Here is a 26,656-nt window from a genome sequence, read left to right as displayed (position 1 = left end):
CCGGAGCTCTGTTCTGTGAGCTCGCAATGAGTCATCAAGCCACGGAGCTGGAGGGGAGGACCGAGCCGGCCGGGAGGATAGGGGACATAGAGAGTCAAAGGATGCAGAAAGGGAGGAGAGGAGGGTTGAGGAGGCAGAATCAGGAGAATGGAGGGAGAAGGATTGAGCAGAGGGAAGAGATGATAGGATGGAAGAGGAGAGAGTAGTGGGAGAGAGAGAGCGAAGGTTGCGGCGGCCCATTACCATCTGTGTAGGGGCAGAGTGAGTAGTGTGGGAGGAGAGCGAGAGAGAAAAGGAAACAAAGTAGTGGTCGGAGACATGGAGGGGAGTTGCAGTGAGATTAGTAGAAGAGCAGCATCTAGTAAAGATGAGGTCAAGCGTATTGCCTGCCTTGTGAGTAGGGGGGGACGGTGAGAGGGTGAGGTCAAAAGAGGAGAGGAGTGGAAAGAAGGAGGCAGAGAGAAATGAGTCAAATGTGGACATAGGGAGGTTGAAAACCCCAAAACTGTGAGGGGTGAGCCATCCTCAGGAAAGGAACTTATCAAGGCGTCAAGCGCATTGATGAACTCTCCAAGGGAACCTGGAGGGCGATAGATGACAAGGATATTAAGCTTAAATGGGCTAGTGACTGTGACAGCATGGAATTCAAATGAGGAGATAGACAGATGGGTTAGGGGAAAAATTGAGAATGTCCACTTGGGAGAGATGAGGATTCCTGTGCCACCACCCCTCTGACCAGATGCTCTCGGGGTATGCGAGAACACATGGTCAGACGAGGAGAGAGCAGTAGGAGTAGCAGTGTTTTCAGTGGTAATCCATGTTTCCGTCAGCGCCAGGAAGTCGAGGGACTGGAGATTAGCATAGGCTGGGATGAAGTCAGCTTTGTTGGCAGCAGAACGGCAGTTCCAGAGGCTGCCTGAAACCTGGAACTCCAGGTGTGGGGTGCGTGCAGGGACCACCAGGTTAGAGAGGCAGCAGCCACGCGGTGTGGGGCGTTTGTGTAGCCTGTGCAGAGAGGAGAGAACAGGGATAGGCAGAGGCATAGTTGACAGGCTGTAGCAAATGGCTACAATAATGCAGAGGAGATCGGAATGAAATGAACTGAACATCTGGGAGAGTAGAGAGCAGGGCCTCCCTCACCAAAAAACTTCTACCTCAGAAACTATAATTGTTTCACTGAACCACCCGAGCAAAAACTCTACCAACTTCCACCTTTAGAAATCAGAATTGTTGTGAACCACAGCGGTTCAATGTTTAAAGGAATAGACTCAACCCACTTTATTCAGCTAGCTAACTATGATACCATAGCTAACTAGCATGCTAGCATCCAAAAAAAACACACAGTTTAGCACCAACACTTGGTCACAACAAACCACCAATAGTGTGTTTAACACACTAAGCAGATAATTCGTGTCCGTGTCTGTTGGCTAGCTAGCAATGGCCACTGTGTTGACCTTGTTTGAAGAGCGGCTAGCTAGCTAGCTTCGTGCTACCCCCGGCACCGCCGAAGAACAATGCCAACCCACAGTAACTACCCACAACAGCCCACGATGCCTAGCTATGACGCCATAGCTAACTAGCATGCTAGCATCCAATAACACACAGTTTAGCACCAATACTTGGTTACAACAAACTACCAGGAGTGTGTTAAAAAAAAAAAATGTTTTTAACGTTGGCTAGCTTTAACTCCCAAATATAACTCTCCCAACTTCCACCTCAGAAACTATAATTGTTGTAAACTACAGCGGTTCAATGTTTCTAGGAATAGACTAACTCAGTTTATTCAGCTAGCTAACTAGGTGCAGTATTATTCTGTGAAAATCGTCCGGGCATCAAGTCATATGACGCCACAGCCAGCTAGCATGCCGGGCTCCAACAACACGGTTTAACGCCAATACTCTGCCACAACAAACCACCAGTGTATCAACACGCAAGCAGATCGTTCGTGTCCGTGTCTAACGTTGTGGGTTAGTCCCGACAGCTTGAGTGAGTCCGTCGTCAACTTATTCAGCCAGTTAGTTAGCTAGAATAGTTAGCAAACTAGCTAGCCATTGCTTTCAGACAAAGAAGAACCCCTCCTTTCACGGCACAAACACACAGAGAGAGCCAAACGAACGTTAACTAGTCACCCATGTCCCAAATTCCTTGAACGACTCGGGCTATCAATATGTAAAAAGCAAAACAAATGTAGGTTATGACTTACCCCTAGCAGCTACTGTTAGCTAGCCAAGTGCAAAGCTAGCCACTGAATTGACTCAGCCAGTTCGCGTCTGTTCACACGGTCGTTCCAGCTATTGTTTAGTAGTAGCTAACCAGGTAGCAACAAGCTAGCTAATATTTCAAGCACAGTAGCCACTTGCTACCTAACGTTAACGGTTCAGACAATGAGGTTAGGAAAGAGCTGAATGGTAGGCAATTATTGTATGTAACTATTGTAGGCAGCCAGCTGGCGTAATTACAGGCACTCTCAGGCGTGAAATAACTGTACCGTTGCTAATAGCTACTCGCTAGCTAGTCCCGGTGGTGGGTTAGCTAGCTAGCTTCGTGCAACGCTGGGCACAGCCGAATACAATACTAACCTACAATAATTACATACAACAACCCACAATAACTACCTACAATATCTAACTACAATCTAAATACATAGTTTAAGCCTTACTCGATAAAGCCCAAGCTATGTGTAAAGCCAAGCTTACCCGACGCCAAGCCAAGCTTACCCGACGAACTCCATCTCTGGAAGATAGACCAGATGTTGAGATGTTGCTTCAATATTTGCCTTCCTCATGATGCCATCTATTTTGTGAAGTGCACCAGTACCTCCTGCAGCAAAGCACCACCACAGCATGATAATGCCACCCCCGTACTTCACGGTTGGGATGGTGTTCTTCGGCTTGCAAGCGTTCCCCTTTGTCCTCCAAACATAACGATGGTCATTATGGCCAAACGGTTCTATTTTTGTTTCATCAGACAAGAGGACATTTCTCCAAAACGTACGATCTTTGTCCCCATGTGCAGTTGCAAACCATAGTCTGGCTTTTTTATGGCGGTTTTGGAGCAGTGGCTTCTTCCTTGCTTAGCGGCCTTTCAGGTTATGTCGATATAGGACTCGTTTTACTGTGGATATAGATACTTTTGTCCCTGTTTCCTCCAGCATCTTCACAAGGTCCTTTGCTGTTGTTCTGGGATTGATTTGCACTTTTCTCACCAAGGTATGTTCATCTCTAGGTGACAGAACGCGTCTCCTTCCTGAGCGGTATGACAGCTGCGTGGTCCCATAGTGTTAATACTTGCGTACTATTGTTTGTACAGATGAACATGGTACCTTCAGGTGTTTGGAAATTGCTCTCAAGGATGAACCAGACTTGTGGATGTCTTCAATTTATTTTCTGAGGTCTTGGCTGCTTTCATTTGATTTTCCCATGATGTCAAGCAAAGAGGCACTGAGTTTGAAGGTAGGCCTTGAAATACATCTCCAATTGACTCAAATGATGTCAATTAGCCTATCAGAAGCTTCTAAAGCCATGACATCATTTTCTGGAATTTTCCAAGCTGTTTAAAGGCACAGTCAACTTAGTGTATGTAAACTTCTGACCCACTGGAATTGTGATACAGTGAATTATAAGTGAAATAATCTGTCTGTAAACAATTGTTGGAAAAATTACTTGTCATGCAAAAACTATAACTATAGTTTGTTAACAAGAAATTTGTGGAGTGGTTGAAAAACGAGTTTTAATGACTCCAACCTAAGTGTATGTAAACTTCCGACTTCAACTGTATATGTTATATATATCGATAACAGTCAATTATTAAATAATTACCTCTTATCAGTCTTATTCTGAACGTCACATAATCCTTAACCTGCAAGAACCCTAACCTTATTGATGAATCAGCAATACACAAATTGGCTTAATTATTTATTGACTAACTAACTAAATAATAACACAATACAAACACACACATACATAGGTTATTGATTACTAACATAATACAATGAAAACAGGTACCTAGTGGACTGGACTAACAATAGCATGAATGCTTGAGTAGAAGAAGGGTCAGAGTGGAAGGGAGAGACAGAGATTCAAACTATCGTGGTTACTTTGGAAACTACGCTCACAAAAATCAGAATACTTATGCACCCTAATAACGCTAATTCGGATTAGAAATGCAACATGTATTTACGTGTAGCTGTCCTCGATAGTTGAGTTGATGATGTAGGACTCTGGATTGCCCACCAGAGATCCCAATGTCCTAGGTAGAGTTTCTGGTCGTAGTAGTGGTTATAATTGATACTTCAGCTGTACCAGCGGTTGTCTGAGAGGGATTGTCCTCTCCTCTCGTGTCTTTAGTGAAAGTTCTCTAGACGACTATACATGCCAGCTGCAAGTGTACCCCCCCTGAGATACAGTTATGTTTTTACACTGTCTTTAATGACATCACAACATAGTAACACATTTGACATGATTGTTATTTAAGTTCCCACAATCTTTTAAGTAGGAATATTGTTTCATTATCCACTTTTGGATGTTGGAGTCTTGGCGGGAAGACTTCCTTTGTCTCACAGGGAAATTCCCTCTCCCAAAACTGCATGGCACGGAAAAGTACGTTTCTGCAAGGAAGTTACGACCGGTCATAAAACTGTCCCCCAGGAAAGGGGGTGTTCAGACCTTTGCCTATCCGGCATCTTTGATCCTCAGCCCATGATGGCAAGTCATGACAGTGTCTATGAACGGGGTAGGTTGGACGGTTACCCACCTATGATTGACGTACCATTGGGTCGTACTAATTAACTAATTGATGTGCATCCTTTCATATTTAGTAGGGAGCACAATCCAGACCATGGCCGATAGAAATGAGGTGTATAGAAGAGACCTTATTTTACATCGCATGGAATCAAGAGCAACCAGAGCCATTCTACATTTAATTTCTATCTGCTGCATTCTGAACGTTACACCTCAACAGAACACAGGTCTTTTTTTACACCAGACAAAAGTCTGTGGAAAAGAAAACAGAGCTGAGTAAAACAAAAATGTCAGTTCAAAAAGTAGGCAATGACATAAGTTGACATGGGAAGCAGGCTAAAAGTGCTCTAAGTGACAGGGGAAAGGACTGTGTTCAGACAGGGACTCTGACAGGAACAAGAGAGGAGTAACATACGCCGAGGAGAAAATAAAAGGAAAAAATAGATGAATTAATAGAGTGTGGCAGCACAAGAGAAGTTTAAAAAAAAGACTGGAAGCCACTTTATTTATACCTACATGGGGCTGTGGATAAAGTCATGAAATTCACTGGCTCTTAAAATGGCGCTAAAACATCAAGGCCATTGGAACGTCAAAGAGAAGAGGGAACAAATAGGGGAATCATATTGAAATGATTTCAGCAGTCAGCTTTCATTCTTTGGTTTTAAGTCATCTTTCTTTCTACATGTAATCTTTCTTTCTACATATGTTTCCGTCTATCCATACTGTTTCATACTTTACACACCTATCCCTCTTTCCTCTTGTTAACACACAATATTCCTCTGCTCTCTGTGTGTCATTCAAGCATACTTAAAAAATATATATATAATGAAATAATTAGTTACCCCTTATACAACTGGGGGGGGGGGGGCAATCAATACATTACAATCAATACACTACAGCATAAATTACAGCCTGTATGAAAACCAAAGGGATATCCAGGGGCTTTTTCCTTCCTTTGAGAACTGGGCTCGTTTGAAGTCTGTCTCCTCCAATATTGAGCAGGGGATATCAAAAGAACTTTGGGCATTAAGAAATGATGCATTCTGGTTTCGTAATACTGCCATTAAAATACATTTTACAAGATGGAGTTATCAACACTTCCATATTTTAGTTGGTCAGATTAATCAGATGAATTGATCGAAGGCCAAAATTCAAAAGCAACGCTTTTCAATGCATAGGTTTGTCATAATAGGGCAGGGTTTTGCAGACCCAGATGAAGTCAACTGCTGGATGAAAAAACATGCTCAATGGAGATTCTTCATTGAAAGTGCTTTTTACTCCAGGGTCCAGGAAATGGGTCCTTAGAGTCTACAATAATTTAATGTTGGCTAACAACTTGAGGGAGAGGGAACAGTTGGCAGAAAGCCATCAGGGCATCAGGAGAAAAATGTTCAAGATGTGATGCAATTTTTGTGACCCATTGGGTCATCCTGCGTGTGCTGTTCCGTTTATAGAGCACTAACTATTTCAGCCAAAATGCATGACTGCAGCTTCCTCTAGCCCTTGCAACATCACAAAACACATTTCATACAGCATCCATTCTTATATTCTCCCTTAAATAAAATAACACTATTTAAAAAAATTTATTTATTTATTTATTATTTAGCAGACACTCTTATCCAGAGCGACTTACAGTTAGTGAGTGCATACATTATTCTTTTATTTTTTTCATACTGGCCCCCCGTGGGAATCGAACCCACAACCCTGGCGTTGCAAACGCCATGCTCTACCAACTGAGCTACCTCCCTGCCGGCCATTCCCTCCCCTACCCTGGACGACGCTGGGCCAATTGTGCGCCGCCCCATTGGTCTCCCGGTTGCAGCCGGCTACAGCAGAGCCTGGATTTATTGCTTATTACATTACAGTGGCCTCAAATACTGTACAGTAGCCTACGCACAAAGAGCTCAGTCATCACTAGCTAGCAAGTGACCTCACTCTGCTACATTCATACAACAGAAGACAGCTAACAGTTCTTCCCACCTGCCTTTCCCGTCCTCTCTCGTTGTCATTGCAAAATGTATCCGTTGCTAAATGTTTTGCTACTGTTTGCACTAATGAATACGACCCAGATTCAAAACATCAGCTAATAAACAGCGACTTGGACAGTTACACTCAAATACTTCCTTGATGCATAGCACCTGTCTGAATGGCTAGACAAGACCTCCCGGCTGTCATGCCACGACGTTCACCGCATATTCTTCCCAACCAATGTCTGGGCATCCCCTCCAGAGAATAACATATTTGAACCTTTCAGCAGCTCGATAGTGAGACAAATTGCAAGCTTGTTTCGGGCCCCTCGTGAGTGATTCATATTAATAGCTGGCTGGCGTGGAGCATGCGGCATATGCAAACTCCATTAGTCGGTTATAACAGAGAGTATGACCTGACAATGCCTCTGCTACAGGTTCTGGGGGTGGGGTGGAGAGGGGGGAAGGCTGCATTTAGAAAGTGTTGCAGGTGCAAGGGGTTGTGTATGCTACAGCCGAAACACACACATAAGTAAGAACACACATACACACACGTACACACACAAGTATGCACGCAGGCACGCACACACACAGAGATACACACACATTTACATACATATAAAGACACACACACACACACACACACACTAGCACACTGGCAGACACACACACACTATGCCTGGCTGCATGCCCAACTGCAGTCTGTGTCACTCCATCTATTTCCTTAGCTCTCTCGTCCCTCTTTCTCCATCCTAGTCTGTTCAGCCCTCGTTAAGCATATTTCTAATTTCCATCCATCTTGAACATTCTTTCCTCCATATTGTGGTCTATCAGTCAGTGGCTCTGCTCTTCATCAAAGGCATCATCAATACACAATATTCTTACCCCAAAAACCCCAAAAGGTCCTTCAACAGCTAATTGACAAACCATGCTATATGTAATCTGCATTTTCAGCCAATGAAAAACAGTAAACAGTCAAGCACAGCTCATCTGTCAGAGTGAATGATGTAGGGATGAGTGCAGAAGCATGAAATGTGCAGCAGCTGCCTGTGGCTCCCTGACAGGAGACTATAACACACACTGAAACCCATCAGGCATGCATGATGCAGTCTCTGGATGACCTTACATCTCTCAGTCTCTCTGACAGGCACAAGCACACAGGCAGGCAGGCACAGGCAAACACAGGAACACACACACCCTATTGATGTGCAGGTTGACTCATAACCTGCAGTCCCCGCGTGTAGCGGGTGATTCGGACGGAGTCAGGCGCAGGAGGTGTGAATCACAGAAAATGGTTTATTCGTCCAATACAGCAGTTAGCAGCAATGCGTAAACCAAATACAGTGCGCCTTCAATGCGTACTAGGAAAACGAAAACACACGGGTGAATATCCCGCCGATAAAAGTACATAATGCTCAACCGAGCTAGCGACACCTCCACATGGAACAATAACACACAAAGACATGGGGGAGCAGAGGGAATACTTATACAGAGACTGATGAGGGGATATGGACCAGGTGTGTGTGAAAAACAAGACAAAACAAATGGAATGATGAAAAGAGGAGCGGCAGTGGCTAGAAGGCCGGTGACGACGAACGCCGAAGCCTACCCGAACAAGGAGGCAGCTTCGGAGGAAGTCGTGACACCGCGGATGGGTTTAGGGTCATTAAATATTGTGTGGCTGAAGGGCGGGTTGAATAAAGAGAAACAATACCTTAAAAAATTATTAAATGTATAATTATTGTGCAATTTATATAGTCTACATTGAGTTTTTTTCCCCACTATTTTAGGCTATCTGGTATTAGTGCATAAACCTAAGCTTTAGGGCTTAACTGTATGCACGCCAAATTGCCTACACAGCCAATCGCCAAATAATGCTTCTGTGAATGGGCAGAACATTTTAAATATCAATCCACGGAAGCAAAAAGGACATTGTCAAAGTTTAATTTAATAAGACAAAAGCTTCAGAAAAGTCATGTTTGGAAAATATTTGGTGAAGTGGTAAAAGAGGATGATAGCAGTGCCGGCTATGCAGTGGAGATTTTAGCATGTAAATCTTGGTAGGGCAAACGAAACCAAAAGATGGGGATGCATGCCAGCAAAGCCACTACACAACACAACACTAAACAATACATTAATTTCACTATAATGGTGACAAACTGTGCCCACAAACTTTTTGGACTTGCATAAAGCTGTCCGAACAGCAGAGTTCCAACAGCAGTCCCAACACCTTACCACTGCTACACCTGGCTATCAGCGGAGCCTTGTCTGGCAGCGAAACAGTTTACTGCCTTTAAAAAAAACATAGCTGATATGGCTGACTTGCTTAAACAAATGTGGTTTCTACTGACAATTGAGATGTACAAACTATGGCATAAGGGGACCATGAGCGGACAAGAGGCAATCCATAATTTCGATTAAGACATTAATGAACTTTTGAAATGTACAGCGACAGAATTCAGAACATGGGCCATTCTTACAGTATTCTCTCTGTACACCAAGTCAGAACCATAGGATAAATAAAGGGGCATATAAGCAGACAATGAAAGCTCTTACAATATTCGATGATGACATTTCTCTAAAACAGGCTATAGGCTAAATGTGCACCACCAAGTAAGAACAGTAGGCTAAGTTATGAGGGGAAAAGGGACCAAATTATTAGGGTGAGACACATGGGTTACTAACAGCTTATCATACAACATACACTTAGTATTACTTTCTTAGCTACAGTATACATATCTCCCTGGTATATTACATCATTTGTGACTCGTTTCAGGAAACTAGGCATATGTCGCGCTTCACTACTTCACAGGAGAGCCATTTGAACGTAAACTTCTATATTTGATCAAAATGCGTTTTTTTTGGCAGAAATTTCTTCTGGAACATGTGAACTTTCATGTGCCTTAATAACAAACTTGTATGCCATCTGTATATACAAATAAAATGGTTCAATTACGAGCCTAGTTGGTTTAGTCACAGAAAAAGACAGCAACCTTCCCGCTAGCCATGATTGGCTGAGATAATGAGTGGGCTGGACATGCCGAGAGATGAGTTCGGATTGATCTGCCATGTAGCACGCCTATGTCTATTTGAGCTGGTCAGTATGTGTAGGTAATCCTGTCTAACACAGTTTTAAAAATATATATATATTGCGTAGTTGAACTTCATAAGTGTTGCTCTCCACTTTCTGGAGGACCGAGCTTTGAAATCAGTGGAATTAGAGTATGATAGCTAAGGAGATGGAGAAAACACCTGTCTCCGGATTACCTGTCTCTTCAAACTAAGGGCAACCATGGCATCTATGACAGAGAGGAAGAAGCGTCCATCCATGTATACGGGTAAGATAGTCTAGCTAGCTACTACACGGGGGCCCCTCAGGGGTGTGAACTCAGTCCCCTCCTGTACTCCCTGTTCACCCATGACTGCATGGCCAGGCACGACTCCAACACCATCATTAAGTTTGCCGACGACACAACAGTGGTAGGCCTGATCACCGACAATTATGAGACAGCCTATAGGGAGGAGGTCAGAGACCTGGCCATGTGGTGCCAGGATAACAACCTTTCCCTCAACGTGATCAAGACAAAGGAGATGATTGTGGACTACAGGGAAAAAAAGAGGACTGAGCACGCCCCCATTCTCATCTACAGGGCTGTAGTGGAACAGGTTGAGAGCTTCAAGTTCCTTGGTGTCCACATACCAAAAAACTATTATGGTCCAAACACACCAATACAGTCGTGAAGAGGCCAATACAAAGCCTATTCCCCCTCAGGAGACTGAAAAGATTTGGCATGGGTCCTCAGACCTCAAAACGTTTTACAACTGCACCATCGAGAGCATCCTGACTGGTTACATCCCTGCCTGGTATGGCAACTGCTCGGCCTCCGACCGCAAGGCACTACAGAGGGTAGTGCGTACGGCACAGCACATCACTGGGGCCAAGCTTCCTGCCATCCTGGACCTCTATACCAGGCGGTGTCAGAGGAAGGCCCTAAAAATTATCAAAGACTCCAGCAACCCTAGTCATAGACTGTGCTCTCTGCTACCGCATGGCAAGCGGTACTGGAGCGCCAAGTCTAGGTCCAAAAGGCTTCTTAACAGTTTCTACCCCCAAGCCATAAGACTCCTGAACAGCTAATCATGGCTACCCGGACTATTTGCATTTCCCCCCCCCCAACCCCCCAACCCCCTCTTTTACGCTGCTGTTACTCTGTTTATTATTTATGCATAGTCACTTTACCTCAATTACCTCGACTAACCGGTGCCCCCGCACATTGACTCTGTACCGGTACCCCCTGTATATAACCTCCCTACTGTTATTTTATTTTACTGCGGCTCTTTAATTATTTGCTATTTTTATTTTGTTGGTTAAGGGCTTGTAAGTAAACATTTCACTGTAATGTCTACACCTGTTGTATTCGGCGCATGTGGCAAATACAATTTTATTTTATTTATAGATATTACACTTTTCTAATTTTGTCAGAAAGTTAAAGTGTACTGTTAGCTAGCTATCTAATGTTAGCTGGCTGGCGCGCTAGCTAACGTCACGTGTATGATTTGTGTAGTAATATTATTCATATCTCAGAGCCATATGCTTTGCTAGTTATAGCCTAATGTTAGCTGGCTAACATTGAACCTGGTTGGTTAGCTACCTGCAGATTCATGCAGGGTAGTAACGTCATGAGTTGGGATTATGGTTAATTGTATACCTAGCTAGTATCGTGTCGCGTCAGAATGCTGGTGCTCATTGCTGTCAAACAAAGGAGTCCGCTCATACTGAACTTTGATCATAAGGTTTATTCATATCACAAGCTTTCAGCATGAGCTTACAGGTGTCAAGATCACCCGGAGAACGGCATCCCCGATTGCAATGGCCGCTCTGACTCCCTCTTTGTCTTGCTCATACTTATAAACAATGCAAACAGATGGGTTGCTCCCTCTTCTGGCCAATCACCAGTCTCCCCTGGGGCGTCACCCTCCAAACGGCTACATTTGAACTAAGATAAACATCCTCTGGTTCCATTAAGAAAGTCATAATCTTTAATACACTACACTAGCTAGCTAGCCACTATGCAAGTAACCATTTCAATAGAAATTCACTGTGACAACTGTTGATAGATGTAGCTGGTAAATTCCCTCTGGTTATAGACGAGAGTGCTCTGAAATCTGAGTACGAGTGTGCCAGAACGCAGAATAACTGACACATTTACGAACGATTGAATATGGCCGATGTCAGTAAACGTTGGCAAAAAGAGCGTAATTAAATTGTTGCCAGCAGCACAGTTGCAGTCACCAACGCTCTGGATAACATAAAAACTGCCTAACCAGCTCTGCTAGGGCGAGTAATATGGTCAGTGAGCTGTTCTCTCATTTGTGTCTGGAAGTAGCTAGCCAACGTTAGCCAGTTAGCTTGAGTGCTTGACTGCTGATGTTAGGACAGAGCGCTCGGATCAACCCTTAAAGAGATGGGAGGGGCTAAAGCTTAAGAGGGTGTGAACGATGCTGAATGGGTGTAGACAAAGAAGAGCTCTCCAGTAGGTACCAAAACATTGAGGCCATTTTCTCAAAATTGAGGTTACAAGTTTATCAACTTTTAAAGCAGAATTACTTACCCATTGTTCCTCAACTGTAGTGTATGATATACAAATGTCTAGCTCTGAGTCTCTACTTTTATCCAATAAAAAAAAAACAATTTCAAATTTTGCATAAGACCGAATCGAGCCGGTCGGTCACATTTATGCAGCAACATACAATACATTTTTGGACTCACCTTGTTGTGCTGTGCTCACATGAACAGGAAGGTGGCGCGGCAGTTTGTCATCAAACTTTGTCATCACAGTCTGGCATTCTCTGGATTTATGGTGCTTTCAAGACAACTGGGAACGTCAAATCATGACGTCAGTGGTCTTCAGGTCGGAGCTCTAGAAAGAGGCCAGAGTTCCTGACTTGGAATTGCGAGTTGGATGACCGTTTTTTTTCAGTTCCCTGTTGTCTTGAACTCACTGAAGTCGGAGATTTCCCAGTTCTGAGTTTCAAGTTGTTTTGAACGCGGAAGAAGTCATGCTGGATTGACAGCATGGCCCCAATGTTGAATGTTTATCCTTTTAAGCTTGGAAAGCAGGCTAGTGATTGCTTTGCAATGCTTGCAGTTAGCCACTGATTCCTTCCAAACCACTCATTGTTGAATTTTCCATTTCCAACTTGTTGTGTAATGTTTATGTCCAATGGTCGATGAGCACCGAAAGGTTTTATCTATAATTTCTCTTCATAATTTCTCTTCATCAAATCAAATCAAATGTATTTATTGGTCACATGCGCCGAATACAACAGGTGCAGACATTACAGTGAAATGCTTACTTACAGCCCTTAACCAACAGTGCATTTATTTTAAACAAAAAAAGTAAAAATAAAACAACAACAAAAAAAAGTGTTGAGAAAAAAAAGAGCAGAAGTAAAATAAAGTGACAGTAGGGAGGCTATATATACAGGGGGGTACCGTTGCAGAGTCAATGTGCGGGGGCACCGGCTAGTTGAGGTAGTTGAGGTAATATGTACATGTGGGTAGAGTTAAAGTGACTATGCATAAATCATTAACAGAGTAGCAGCAGCGTAAAAAGGATGGGTGCAAATAGTTTGCAGTGCAAATAGTCCGGGTAGCCATAATTAGCTGTTCAGAAGTCTTATGGCATGGGGGTAGAAGCTGTTGAGAAGTCTTTTGGACCTAGACTTGGCACTCCGGTACCGCTTGCCGTGCGGTAGCAGAGAGAACAGTCTATGACTAGGGTGGCTGGAGTCTTTGACACTTTTGAGGGCCTTCCTCTGACACCGCCTGGTATAGAGGTCCTGGATGGCAGGAAGCTTTGCCCCAGTGATGTACTAGGCCGTACGCACTACCCTCTGTAGTGCCTTGCGGTCGGAGGCCAAGCAGTTGCCATACCAGGCGGTGATGCAACCAGTCAGGATGCTCTCGATGGTGCAGCTGTAGAATTTTTTGAGGATCTGAGGACCCATGCCAAATCTTTTCAGTCTCCTGAGGGGGAATAGGCTTTGTCGTGCCCTCTTCACGACTGTCTTGGTGTGTTTGGACCATGATAGTTCGTTGGTGATGTGGACACCAAGGAACTTGAAGCTCTCAACCTGTTCCACTACAGCCCCGTCGATGAGAATGGGGGCGTGCTCAGTCCTCTTTTTTTTCCTGTAGTCCACAATCATCTCCTTTGTCTTGGTCACGTTGAGGGAGAGGTTGTTGTCCTGGCACCACACGGCCAGATCTCTGACCTCCTCCCTATAGGCTGTCTCATCGTTGTCGGTGATCAGGCCTACCACTGTTGTGTCGTCGGCAAACTTAATGATGGTGTTGGAGTCGTGCCTGGCCATGCAGTCATGGGTGAACAGAGCGTACAGGAGGGGACTGAGCACGCACCCCTGAGGGGCCCCCGTGTTGAGGATCAGTGTGGCAGATGTGTTGTTACCTACCCTTACCACCTGGGGGCGGCCCGTCAGGAAGTCCAGGATCCAGTTGCAGAGGGAGGTGTTTAGTCCCAGGATCCTTAGCTTAGTGATGAGCTTAGAGGGCACTATGGTGTTGAATGCTGAGCTGTAGTCAATGAATAGCATTCTCACGTAGGTGTTCCTCTTGTCCAGGTGGGAAAGGGCAGTGTGGAGTGCAATAGAGATTGCATCATCTGTGGATCTGTTGGGGCGGTATGCAAATTGGAGTGGGTCTAGGGTTTCTGGGATAATGCTGTTGATGTGAGCCATGACCAGCCTTTCAAAGCACTTCATGGCTACAGACGTCAGTGCTACGGGTCGGTAGTCATTTAGGCAGGTTATCTTAGAGTCCTTGGGCACGGGGACTATGGTGGTCTGCTTGAAACATGTTGGTATTACAGACTCAGTCAGGGACATGTTGAAAATGTCAGTGAAGACACTTGCCAGTTGGTCAGCACATGCTCGGAGTACACGTCCTGGTAATCCGTCTGGCCCTGCGGCCTTGTGAATGTTGACCTGCTTAAAAGTCTTACTCACATCGGCTACGGAGAGCGTGATCACATAGTCATCCAGAACAGCTGGTGCTCTCATGCATGCTTCAGTGTTGCTTGCCTCGAAGCGAGCATAGAAGTGGTTTAGCTCGTCTGGTAGGCTTGTGTCACTGGGCAGCTCCCGGCTGTGCTTCCCTTTGTAGTCTGTAATAGTTTTCAAGCCCTGCCACATCCGATGAGCGTCAGAGCCAGTGTAGTACGATTCAATCTTAGTCCTGTATTGACTCTTTGCCTGTTTGATGGTTCGTCGGAGGTCATAGCGGGATTTCTTATAAGCGTCCGGGTTAGAGTCCCATTCCTTGAAAGCGGCAGCTCTACCCTTTAGCTCAGTGCGGATGTTTCATGTAATCCATGGCTTCTGGTTGGGGTATGTACATACGGTCACTGTGGGGACGACATCATCGATGCACTTATTGATGAAGCCAGTGACTGATGTGGTGTACTCCTCAATGCTGTCTGAAGAATCCCGGAACATGTTCCAGTCTGTGCTAGCAAAACAGTCCTGTAGCTTAGCATCTGCGTCATCTGACCACTTTTTTATTAACCGAGTCACTGGTGCTTCCTGCTTTAGTTTTTGCTTAAAAGCAGGAATCAGGAGGATAGAGTTATGGTCAGATTTGCCAAATGGAGGGTGAGGGAGAGCTTTGTATGCGTCTCTGTGTGTGGGGTAAAGGTGGTCTAGAGTTTTTTTTCCTCTGGTTGCACATTTAACATGCTGGTAGAAATTAGGTAGAACGGATTTCAGTTTCCCTGCATTAAAGTCCCCGGCCACTAGGAGCGCTGCATCTGGATGAGCGTTTTCCTGTTGATTAATGGCCTTGTACAACTCATTCAGTGCAATCTTAATGCCAGCATTGGTTTGTGGTGGTAAATAGACAGCTATGAAAAATATAGATGAAAACTCTCTTGGTAAATAGTGTGGTCTACAGCTTATCATAAGATACTCTACCTCAGGCGAGCAAAACCTCGAGACTTCCTTAGTATTTGATTTTGTGCACCAGCTGTTGTTTACAAATATACACAGACCGCCACCCCTTGTCTTACCGGAGTCAGCCGTTCTATCCTGCCGATGTAGCGCATAGCCCGCTAGCTGTATGTTATCCATGTCGTCGTTCAGCCACGACTCGGTGAAACTTAAGATATTACAGTTTTTAATGTCCCGTTGGTAGGATAACCGTAATCTTAGGTCATCCAATTTATTTTCCAATGATTGAAGATTGGCTAATAGGATTGATGGGAGCGGCAGTTTACTCGCTCGCCGTCGGATCCTTACAAGGCATCCCGACCTACGTCCACGATATCTCCGTCTCTTCCTCATGCGAATGACGGGGATTTGGGCCTTGTCGGGTGTCTGTAGGATATCCTTCGCGGCCACCTCGTTTAAGAAAAATTATTCGTCCAATACGAGGTGAGTAATCGCTGTCCTGATATCCAGAAGCTCTTTTTGGTTATAAGAGACGATGGCAGAAACATTATGTACAAAATAAATTACAAATAACGCGGAAAAACACACATAATAGTACAATTGGTTAGAGGGCTGTAAAACGGCAGCCATCTTCTCTTACTGCCTTTGTTATGTGTCCCACATGTATTTATATAAAAAACAACAACGTGTTAACAACCCAATATCGTTAATCAATCAGGTTGTCACCGAAATATTTATAATAGTAGCATTACGTTGTTTAAAAAAAATTTTTTTATGCCAATACAATACTCGCTTAATACTTTGGGATACTGGTGCACATGTAGTCAGAAAGGCCCTTTTTTCGTGTAGGCAACAGTAGGCCTACACAATTTTCTTCATAACTCATTTAATATTTCGTGGAGCCTACATTACAAAATGTTCTTCATAATGCATTTAATACACGGCTCCACTTTTTAGTGTACATTACACCATTTCTTTAATGATGCATTTTATACAAGCCTGTGTCGAGTTTTATGAGTGTTGACAGATTTTGTGGTATCGATGAAGATATTTTATTGGGAAATGGGGATACATTCTTATGATGGGAAATTATAATACACACACACGCACACAAACACTATCTAATTATAGGCAAGTTGACTAACAAATAGCCTACAAAGATGTCGTAAATTATAAGCAAAAACATATCTAAATCAGGGAAAACCAAATCCTACACCCACTGTCAAAAAAATCATTCTGCAGTCTTTGACTGTAGCCTATAGCACATTTTCTATATTTGCGGGTTAGGGTTGGGTGCGGGCCTCAGATTTTCACTTTATCACATATAGTCGTGCAGTTGCGGATGGGTTATTAGCAATTGCGGGCAGGTGCGGGTGAACAAACAGCTTACCCGCGCACCACTAACACACACATTGTATGCACAATCCAACGTGGTGAAACACAAAGCCGATGGTTGGCCAAGGCATTCCAGCTGCCGGGCCGCCTCGGGTCCTCAACCCTGGCAAGCTGTTGGGCTGGCCACAAAAATGCCAGCTCTCTCTCTCTCTCTCTGTCACCCCCCCCCCCACACACACACACACACACACAATTGCACACGCACATACACACTTACTCACACACACTCTCTCTCTTTCTCTATGTCTCTCACTTGGTGTATCATAATTGTGTATCAAAGTAATGTACAACCAATGATAACTGCACAGTTACAGATCCACATTATTCAAAATCCATATAAATTCCCCTTTCTCCATCCCTGTTACAATGCTAATGGCAGTTGCATGTTTCAATATGTACTCCATACATGACTCTCTGAGGCTACATCTTACCGTGACTGTCTTGATGTGGCCACTGCCTTTGGTACAGGTCCAGCCAGAGCGGTTGAAGAGGAGGCCACACACCTCTCCCTCCAAGCAAGGCGCCATCTCACACCACTGTCTGCTCCTCACAATACGCACTGAGGGGACAGAAAGAAGGGAGAGAAGAGAGAGAGAGAGACAGAGAGACAGAGAAAGAGAGGGGGGGGACCAAGAGTTAGAACCAAGCTCGATTTAGCTACTGTGTATCAACCTTTTAAGTCATACTTTAGTGCATTTCAACAGTAATAAAAACCAGAGAGCAAGGAGAGTGTGAGAGAGCGAGGAGAGAGAGAGAGGGGGGAGAGAGACGGGGGAGAGAGATTATATATATCTAGATAGAGAGAGAGAGAGTGAAAGAGAGGTACTTCACAATCAGTGGTTCTTGATTAGATCCTTTGAATGTCATCAGTCTAGACGTAACGTAATGATGGCCACTCTTGTGGGGGGGAGAAAAAGATAGAAAGAGAAGCTGAATAACCATCAAGACCTCTACATTTCCATTTACCTCCACAGTTATATTTACAGGCAAAGTTCCCAAACCCACTATGGTAAGTAGTGATCAATTGCAGTTGCCACAAATCAAATCAACTGACCACCAATGTCTTCACTATGTCTCTATGCTGTAATTCCATTAAGAGATGTAATGACAGAAAGCGTTCCCATTCTCCATAGTGGCAGCCAGTGAGCAACAGGTCCGTCTTTAATGGACTGACTATTAACGGAGCGCGAGTTCCGCGACGGGCAGCCAGTAGGGGTGTAACAGTATAAGTATTTGTACCGAACCGTCCGGTGCAGGGACCTCGGTTCAGTCTGCACTGGGAACCTGAAGGAATACATAAAATAAATATTTACCAGATAAAAACCCTATGCTGTGTTGTAGGCCTATGCCTCTTGAGTAAATCTGAGCTGAATTTTGTTTTTTCAGGCTATTCCATTAAAACAACTAGAGATTATGCGCACATTCTAATCTTAATAGCCTCAATTCAAACTGTCCTTTTGTGAGGCGCAACCGGAACTAGTTCTGTACGATGGCAGCTGATTCTGACTGGGCCAAAGAAATGCGGCCATTCTCGGGGGTTGAGAATAGGGGGTTTCAGCACCTCCCGAAAGTGCTTGAGCCACGTTAGGAACTTCCCTCTTGCATCCATTTCAGCAAACAGGTAGTACCCACTTTACATAAGCAAACCAAAGCCGAAGTTTTCAATAACAGTGACAGCCCATCACATTATGGTCCGTGCTATCCGGGTTCCTTGGGACGTCCCTACCCCACTGAACTTGAAATGTAAAATGGTTAATGTAAGGGTTAGGGTTACGTAAGGGTTATGGTTAAGGTTAGGGTTAGGGTAGGAATGTCCCAAGGATCCCAGAAATCACTGACTATCACATTACAACGGAGTGGGAGATGTACCGTTCTACAGACACACCCCCTTTATGAGAGTCATAAGTGAGCATCTGGCACTAAAGGAGGCAGTGTCATGGTGCGTTCATAACCAAGTGGGACGTGGGAATTTACCACATACGACTGGGAAAAATCCCCTTGAATGGTCCTAAAACTGGTAATTATCAGTGAGAAACCCTGTATGTGGCAGGGGCTACAGTCCATTATGGATTACAAAGGAAGATCCAACCGTGATCTGCACAACAATGCCTCTCAACCAGATGCACTCAACACATTTTATGCACGCTTTGACAACCACAACATTGTGCCGGGTGTGAGGGCTGTCACCGACCCAGAGGATTGGGTGATCTCGCTCTCCGAGGCCGACGTGAGAAAGGTCTTTAATCAGGTCAACACCCGCAAGGCCGCGGGGCCCGACGGTATTCCAGGGCGCGTTCTCAGAGCATGCGCAGAACAGCTTGCAGGCATATTCATGGTGATTTTAAAACTCTCCTTTCCCAGTCTGTAATCCCCACGTTTTAAAATGACCACCATCATTCCTGTCCCCAAGGCTTCATGGCACAATGACTACCGCCCTGTAGCACTCACTTCTGTAATCATGAAGTGCTTTGAGAGGCCACTCGGACGCTCAACACAGGGGCCCCATAGGGGTGGGTGCTTAGTCCCCTCCTGTACTCCCTGTTCGCCCACGACTGCGTGGCCACGCTGGTATTTAAGACTTCACAACTGGTAAATTCCCACCTCCCACATTGTTACAAATGCAGCATCAGAGTGGAAACTTGTGAGGCCCAACATAACAATCCGGTCACAACAGACAATGCAAGGAACATTGTGAATGCTGAACATTGGAATTACATTTTCCCGCTGTACTGAAACCGAACCGTGACCCCTAAACCGCAATACGTACCAAACCGTGGGTTTGGGGAACCCTTACAACCCTATCAGCCAATAATAATCAATTTCCTGCTGCTGTAATCATAGTCCTCTCTTACTTAATTAGCATTGACGGAGCGATATGGGGAGCTGTCTGCAGAGACAGTATTACAAAGACTGCGTGGTACCAGATAGGCACACGTTACGCCAGATATGGCCTGTTGTTTATGTACTGCAGAGCAGTGCGGGCCAGGGGTAGTCAAGTTTGGTTGATCTCCATGTCAGATAAAGATGATCAAGGAGTGTCACGCCCTGACATAGAGATATCTAGTTAGTTTGGTCAGGGTGTGAATATCTATGTGATTATCTAGAATGTGTATTTCTATGTTGGCCGGGTGTGGTTCCCAATCAGAGGCAGCTGTCGATCGTTGTCTCTGATTGGGGATCATACTTAGGTAGCCATTTTGCCTACCTATGTTGTGGGATTTTGTTTCTGTTTGGCGTGTTTGATGTTTAGCCTCTTGAACTTCACATTCTGTTGGATTTTGTTATTTTGTCCGTGTTTGTATAATAAACGACTACGTACGCATGCCACGCTGCACCTTGGTCCGATCCTTTACTCAACGAACGTGACAGAAGATCCCACCACCAACGGACCAAGCAGCATGGCCAGGAGGAGCAGACACCCTGGACACAGGTGGAGAAGACATTTTGGACATTGGAGAAGATATTAGCCTGTAAAGGACCCTGGGCGAAGGAGGAAGCCCAGGCAGGAGAGGATCAACGGCGACGCCGACGGTACCGACCGCTAAGGAAGCCAGAGAGGCAGCCCCAATAATATTTTGGGGGGAGGGCACACAGGGTGGTGGGCGACGCAGCAGGAGGCCCTGGAAGACCTGCAGCTCAGCACTCTGAGAGAGGAGACCACCACCTTACGGGGGCTGATAGAGAAGAGGGAGCAGGTTTTCTCCCTTCAGAAGGAGGCGCTGCAGGAGGCCCACAGGGAGAAGGAGTCAGTGGATGCATGGAGAGAGGAGCTGGCCAGGCAACATGAGGAGCTGAGAGAGGAGTTAACCCTCCAGCAGCAGAGAGCTCGGGCCTTAGAGCAGAGGCTGGTGGAGCCAGGTTTAGCAGAGCCAACTCCCCGCACTCGCTTTGAGGAGCGTGTGACCGTGCAGGCACCAGGCTATGCGCCGGCTTTACGCACTGTGCCGCCAGTGCGCCTTCACAGACCGGTATGGCCCATGCCTGCTCCTCGCACCAAACCAGTGTTGCGTGTCTCCAGACCGGTGCACTCCATGCCTGCTCCTCGCACCAAACCAGTGGTGCGTGTCTCCAGCCCGGTACGGCCCGTTCCTGCTCCTCGCACCAAACCAGTGGTGCGTGTCTCCAGTCCTGTACAGTCCGTACAGGACCGTACGTGAAGTTCAAGAGGCTAAACATCAAACACGCCAAACAGAAACAAGATCCCACAACATAGGAAGGCAACAAGGTACGGCCCGTGCCTGCTCCTCGCACCAGACTAGTGGTGCGTGTCCCCAGCCCGGTACGGTCCAGTCCAGGGTCAGAGCAGTCCGCTCCACTGGTGCCTAGTCCAGCTCCGGTCAGCTGCTCCACTCCAGTGCCAGAGCAGTCCGCTCCACCGATGCCTAGTCCAGCTCTGGTCAGCTGCTCCACTCCAGTGCCAGAGCAGTCCGCTCCACCGGTGCCTAGTCTAGCTCCGGTCAGCTGCTCCACTCCAGTGCCAGTGCAGTCCGCTCCACCGGTGCCTAGTCCAGGTCCGGTCGTCTACTCTCCCACACCAGGGTCCAGACAGGACTTGGTACATCGCGGGAGGACTGCAGAGCCAGAACCAGACGTCAACCCCTCTTCAGGGTCGGGGCCTCCCACACCAGGGTCCAGACAGGGCTTGGTGCATCACAGGAGGATTCCCGGTCCAGGCCCAGACGTCAACCCCTCTCCAGGGTCGGGGCCTCCCACACCAGGGTCCAGACAGGGCTTGGTGCATCGTGGGAGGACTGAGAGGGGAAGCATCGCGCCGGGGTCCAGACCGGACCAGGTGTGCAACGGGGAGCCAGAAAAGGAGAGGACAGTAAGGTTGACGTCGCGCCGGAGCCGGAGCCGCCACCGAGGCTAAATGCCCACCTGGACCCTCCCCTAATGAGTCAGGTTTTGCGGCCGGAGTCCGCACCTTTGGGGGAGGGGGGTACTGTCACGCCCTGACATAGAGATCTCTAGTTGGTTTGGTCAGGGTGTGAATATCTATGTGATTATCTAGAATGTGTATTTCTATGTTGGCCGGGTGTGGTTCCCAATCAGAGGCAGCTGTCGATCGTTGTCTCTGATTGGGGATCATACTTAGGTAGCCATTTTGCCTACGTATGTTGTGGGATCTTGTTTCTGTTTGGTGTGTTTGATGTTTAGCCTCTTGAACGTCACGTTCTGTTGGATTTTGTGATTTTGTCGGTGTTTGTATAATAAACGACTATGTACGCATACCACGCTGCACCTTGGTCCCATCCTTTACTCAACGAACGTGACATGGAGAGATACAGCTAGGGTTGGAAAATTCCCAAGTTTTCCAGAAATCCCAGTTGGAAGATTCCTAGAATCAGGAGGGAATAAGCATGAAATCCGAAATCCTCCGATGAATTTTATAACACTAGATACAGCCTTAACTTAACTGAAATTGTTGACACTCACCATCGACGCAGGCAGGCCTGGCCTTCGTGGTGCCAGCGATCTGGCCTCTCCTGCAGGCACAGCGGGCAGTCTGATGGGCGATGGTGCATCTGGGCACGCTGCTGTCTCTGTTGAGCATCACAATCTCACAGGTGCCCACAGCCAACTGGCCTGCAGAGACAACAAAGGGAGAGTCCATTCCTTTGTCTGTATCTCCAATGGCATCCTATATTCCCTATGTAGCGCACTACTTTTAACCAAAAGTAGTGCACTATACATGAAATAAGATGCAATTTCAGACACAGTCTATGTTACATTACAGTCATTCAGCAGAAGCTCTCATCCAGACCAGTATTCAAATAGCATTTATTTTCTTTCTAATGCTTCAGCTGCGCTTGATTGAGCTGCCTGGCACAGTGGAATCAATGGAATAGTCCCTTGCTCAATTTTAGGTCATAGGTGCTTCTTTATGACTTTGCCAGAAATTAAATATTAAGACGTACAAGGTTGCTCCATGAAAATTAACTTTCAGCTCTACTTCCTGGCTTGAGACATTATTTCACCTCATTCCCACAATGCAGTTCAAACAGGGGTGAAAATAAGACAGTAAGGTCTGGTACGGCGTCCCGGCAAAATAAGTAGTGGGGGTACGCAGTACAGGTAAAGCATGAGCCAAACAAAATGTCAAGAAAACTGTACACCATTATCTATCAATACCGCATGTCAGAGGCATGAAAAATGAGCGAATGGACTTGAAAACGGGTGGTACAGCCTACGCTCCAAAATGCAATGTGGTTCGAGGAGAACGCAGACATTTTGCCAAGGCAGAGATGAGTGGCCGACACTGAGCTGGTGTAACTGGTTTGTAGGTCTCCTTGCTCGAACACGCTTTTTCAGTTCTGCCCACAAATGTTCTATAGGATTGAGGTCAGGGCTTTGTGATGGCCACTCCAATACCTTGACTTTGTTGTCCTTAAGCCATTTTGCTACAACTTTGGAAGTATGCTTGGGGTCATTGTCCATTTGGAAGACCCATTCTTTAATTTCCTGACTGATGTCTTGAGATGTTGCTTCAATATATCCACATCATTTTCCTTCCTCATGATGCCATCTATTTTGTGAAGTGCACCAGTCCCTCCTGCAGCAAAGCACCCCCACAGCATGATGCTGCCACCCCCGTGCTTCACGGTTGGGATGGTGTTCTTCGGCTTGCAAGCAGTCCCCTTTTTCCTCCAAACATAACGATGGTCATTATGGCCAAAAAGTTATATTTTTGTTTCATCAGACCAGAGGACATTTCTCCAAAAAGTAAGATCTTTGTCCACATGTGCAGTTGCAAACCGTAGTCTGGCTTTTTTATGGCGGTTTTGGAGCAATGGCTTCTTCCTTGCTGAGCGGCCTTTCCCTGTCTCTGTTATTATTACCCTACATCCTGTCCATCAATCACACTACCCTAAACATCAGTAATCTACTTTGACACAAGGAATGTAGACTCAGTGGAACCAAATCACTTATCCAGTAACTCTATCTCTGTCCCCACAATACTATGACATGCCATCATTACAACAACACAAAAATCCATAAAAACACATGTCAAAAATGTTATAAATTGATTTGCATTTTAATGAGGGAAATAAGTATTTGACCCCTCTGCAAAACATGACTTAGTACTTGGTGGCAAAACCCTTGTTGACAATCACAGAGACGTTTCTTGTAGTTGGCCACCAGGTTTGCACACATCTCAGGAGGGATTTTGTTCCACTCCTCTTTGCAGATCTTCTCCAAGTCATTAAGGTTTCGAGGCTGACGTTTGGCGGCTCGAACCTTCAGCTCCCTCCACAGAATTTCTATGGGATAAAGGTCTGAATTTTCCAAGCTGTTCAAAGGCACAGTCAACTTAGTGTATGTAAACTTCTGACCCACTGGAATTGTGATACAGTGAATTATAAGTGAAATAATCTGTCTGTAAACAATTGTTGGAAAAATTACTTGTGTCATGCACAAAGTAGATGTCCTAACCGACATCCAAAAACTATAGTTTGATAACAAGAAATTAGTGGAGTGGTTGAAAAACGAGTTTTAATGACTCCAACCTAAGTGTATGTAAACTTCCGACTTCAACTGTAGGAGGTCCTGTACCAGGAATAAATAAAATCTACTTCACACCCTGAATTCAAACAGAAACAAAACGTATGACCACTGTTGGTAGCTGGTCAATAAATAATCTCATCACACACAGTTGAATCAGTCTCCATCAGTCTTCCCTGCTGAACACCAAATATAACAATTAGTGAATGATGCCAATGTAGCAGAAAAGTTAAAAAATTAAGCTGCCTTGTTAAAGTCAATTAGGAAATACCGACTTGTTATTCCGAGTTGGATGACCGTTCAAAATGTTTTTTCCTTGTCCAAGTATGTTTTTCAGAGTTCCCTGTTGTATTGAAAGTACCATCAGTTACGGCTTCGATTATAAACCTGAAAGGATCGTCTGTAGCCCCACCTTTCACTACAGCGGAGCTAAATAGCTAGCATTTGGAACAACGTATTTGGAGTAAACTTGAGTTAACCGAAGGCCTAAGCATGTATCAATTGAAGAGTCATCTGAAGCTTGAGAGTAGAGGAATGCTGTGGTGTATTCCGCTATGCGTGCCGAGCATGTGTTCCTGGTTCGCAAAGTGCTGGCCCGACTGTTGGAACATGACCTTTATGCCAAGGCAGAAAAGTGTCTGTTTTTCCAACAGTCCTCTCCTTCCTCGGATACCGCATTACCACCTCAGGTGTGGAGATGGAGGGAGATCGCATTTCAGCCGTGCGTAATTGGCTGACTCCAACCATGGTTAAGGAGGTGCAGTGCTTTATTGGCTTTGCCAACTACAATCAGAGGTTTATCCGGGGCTTTGGCAAGGTCGCAGCTCCCATCACATCTCTGTTGAAGGGTGGGCCGTCCCGGCTCCGCTGGTCTGCTGAGGCTGACAGGGCCTTCAGTAACCTGAGGGTTCTGTTCACCTCAGCCCCTGTACAATCCTGATCCATCCCTACCGTTCGTAGTGTAGGTGGATGCGTCCGAGGTAGGGATAGGCACTGTCCTATCTCAACGCTCTGGCACACCACCCAAGCTCCGCCCCTGTGCCTTCTTCTCCAAGAAGCTCAGCCCGGTGGAGCAGAACTACAATGTTGGTGATCGGGCGTTGTTGGCTGTTGTCCAAGCCCTGACCATGTGGAGGCACTGGCTCGAGGGGCGAAACACCCTTTCCTCGTCTGGACGGATCATCATAACCTGGAGTACATCCGGGCAGTAAGGAGGCTGAATCCTCGCCAGGCCAGGTGGGCCCTATTCTTCACCCGGTTTGATTTTACACTATCTTACATCCCGGGTACGAAGAACGTGAAGGCAGACGCACTGACCTCTGGGTTTTACCCCGACAGTAATGGGCAGGTGGAACGGGTAAATCAATATGTGGGTAGGTTCCTGCGGTCCTACTGCCAGGACCGGCTGGGGGAGTGGTCGGTTTTCTTGCCATGGGCAGAATATGCTCAGAACTCTCTCCCCCACTCCTCCACTAACCTATCGCCCTTTCAATGTGTTTTAGGTTATCAGCCGGTTCTGGCACCGTGGCATCAGAGCCAGACCGAAGCTCCTGCAGTGGATGACTGGTTTCGGCGCGCGGAGGAGATGTGGAATGCTGCTCACGTTTACCTCCAGCGCGCCGTGCGTCGCCAGAAGGCCAGCGCTGACCGCCACTGCCGTGAGGCCCCGGTCTTGGTACCGGATGATCGGGTCTAGATACTGAAGTGTTTTTGACGCGTAACTCTGTATTTGCGGAATAAAGCCTGTTATTCTGTGATTTACCCTCCTGCGCCTGACTCCTTCGACATCACCTCATCACACTGACGAAGGCCAATAGGCCGACATGTAAGCTTCAATAAAAAAGTGATACTAGCAAGAGCAGGTATCTTTTTTCTTTCAACGTATATAATCGTTACCATGCACCTGCAACAAGATGTGCGAGTGATTTTTTAAAATGTTGAACGTAAAATACAAACACCCAACAGTAGATGTACTGATATCATTTAAAAAAAAGTATTATTACAAACAAGAAACACTTTAAAATGAGAGAATAAATCCAGTTTGGGTTTTAAAAAATGACTTGACCAAAAACAGTACAAAATAAA

At 45.7% G+C, this 26,656-nt stretch overlaps 1 protein-coding gene across 1 annotated transcript in view; it reads right to left on the bottom strand.

The window, feature by feature from the left end:
• LOC311150049 (chemokine-like protein TAFA-5) overlaps positions 1-26,656 on the bottom strand; it is a gene marked incomplete at both ends in the record, with an annotated part of 67,173 nt that overhangs the window by 15,228 nt on the left and 25,289 nt on the right. The window contains 2 exons of the mRNA XM_084187294.1: positions 17,500-17,627; positions 22,505-22,654. Of these exons, the coding sequence (XP_084043420.1) occupies positions 17,500-17,627; positions 22,505-22,654 (278 nt within the window). The remainder of the gene's footprint in view (positions 1-17,499; positions 17,628-22,504; positions 22,655-26,656) is intronic.

Source organism: Coregonus lavaretus (genome assembly GCF_964263955.1).
Source record: "Coregonus lavaretus genome assembly, chromosome: 22".
Taxonomy (NCBI): Eukaryota; Metazoa; Chordata; class Actinopteri; order Salmoniformes; family Salmonidae; genus Coregonus; species Coregonus lavaretus.
Note: the sequence above shows the minus strand (reverse complement) of the source record. Positions and strands in the feature narration are given on the sequence as shown.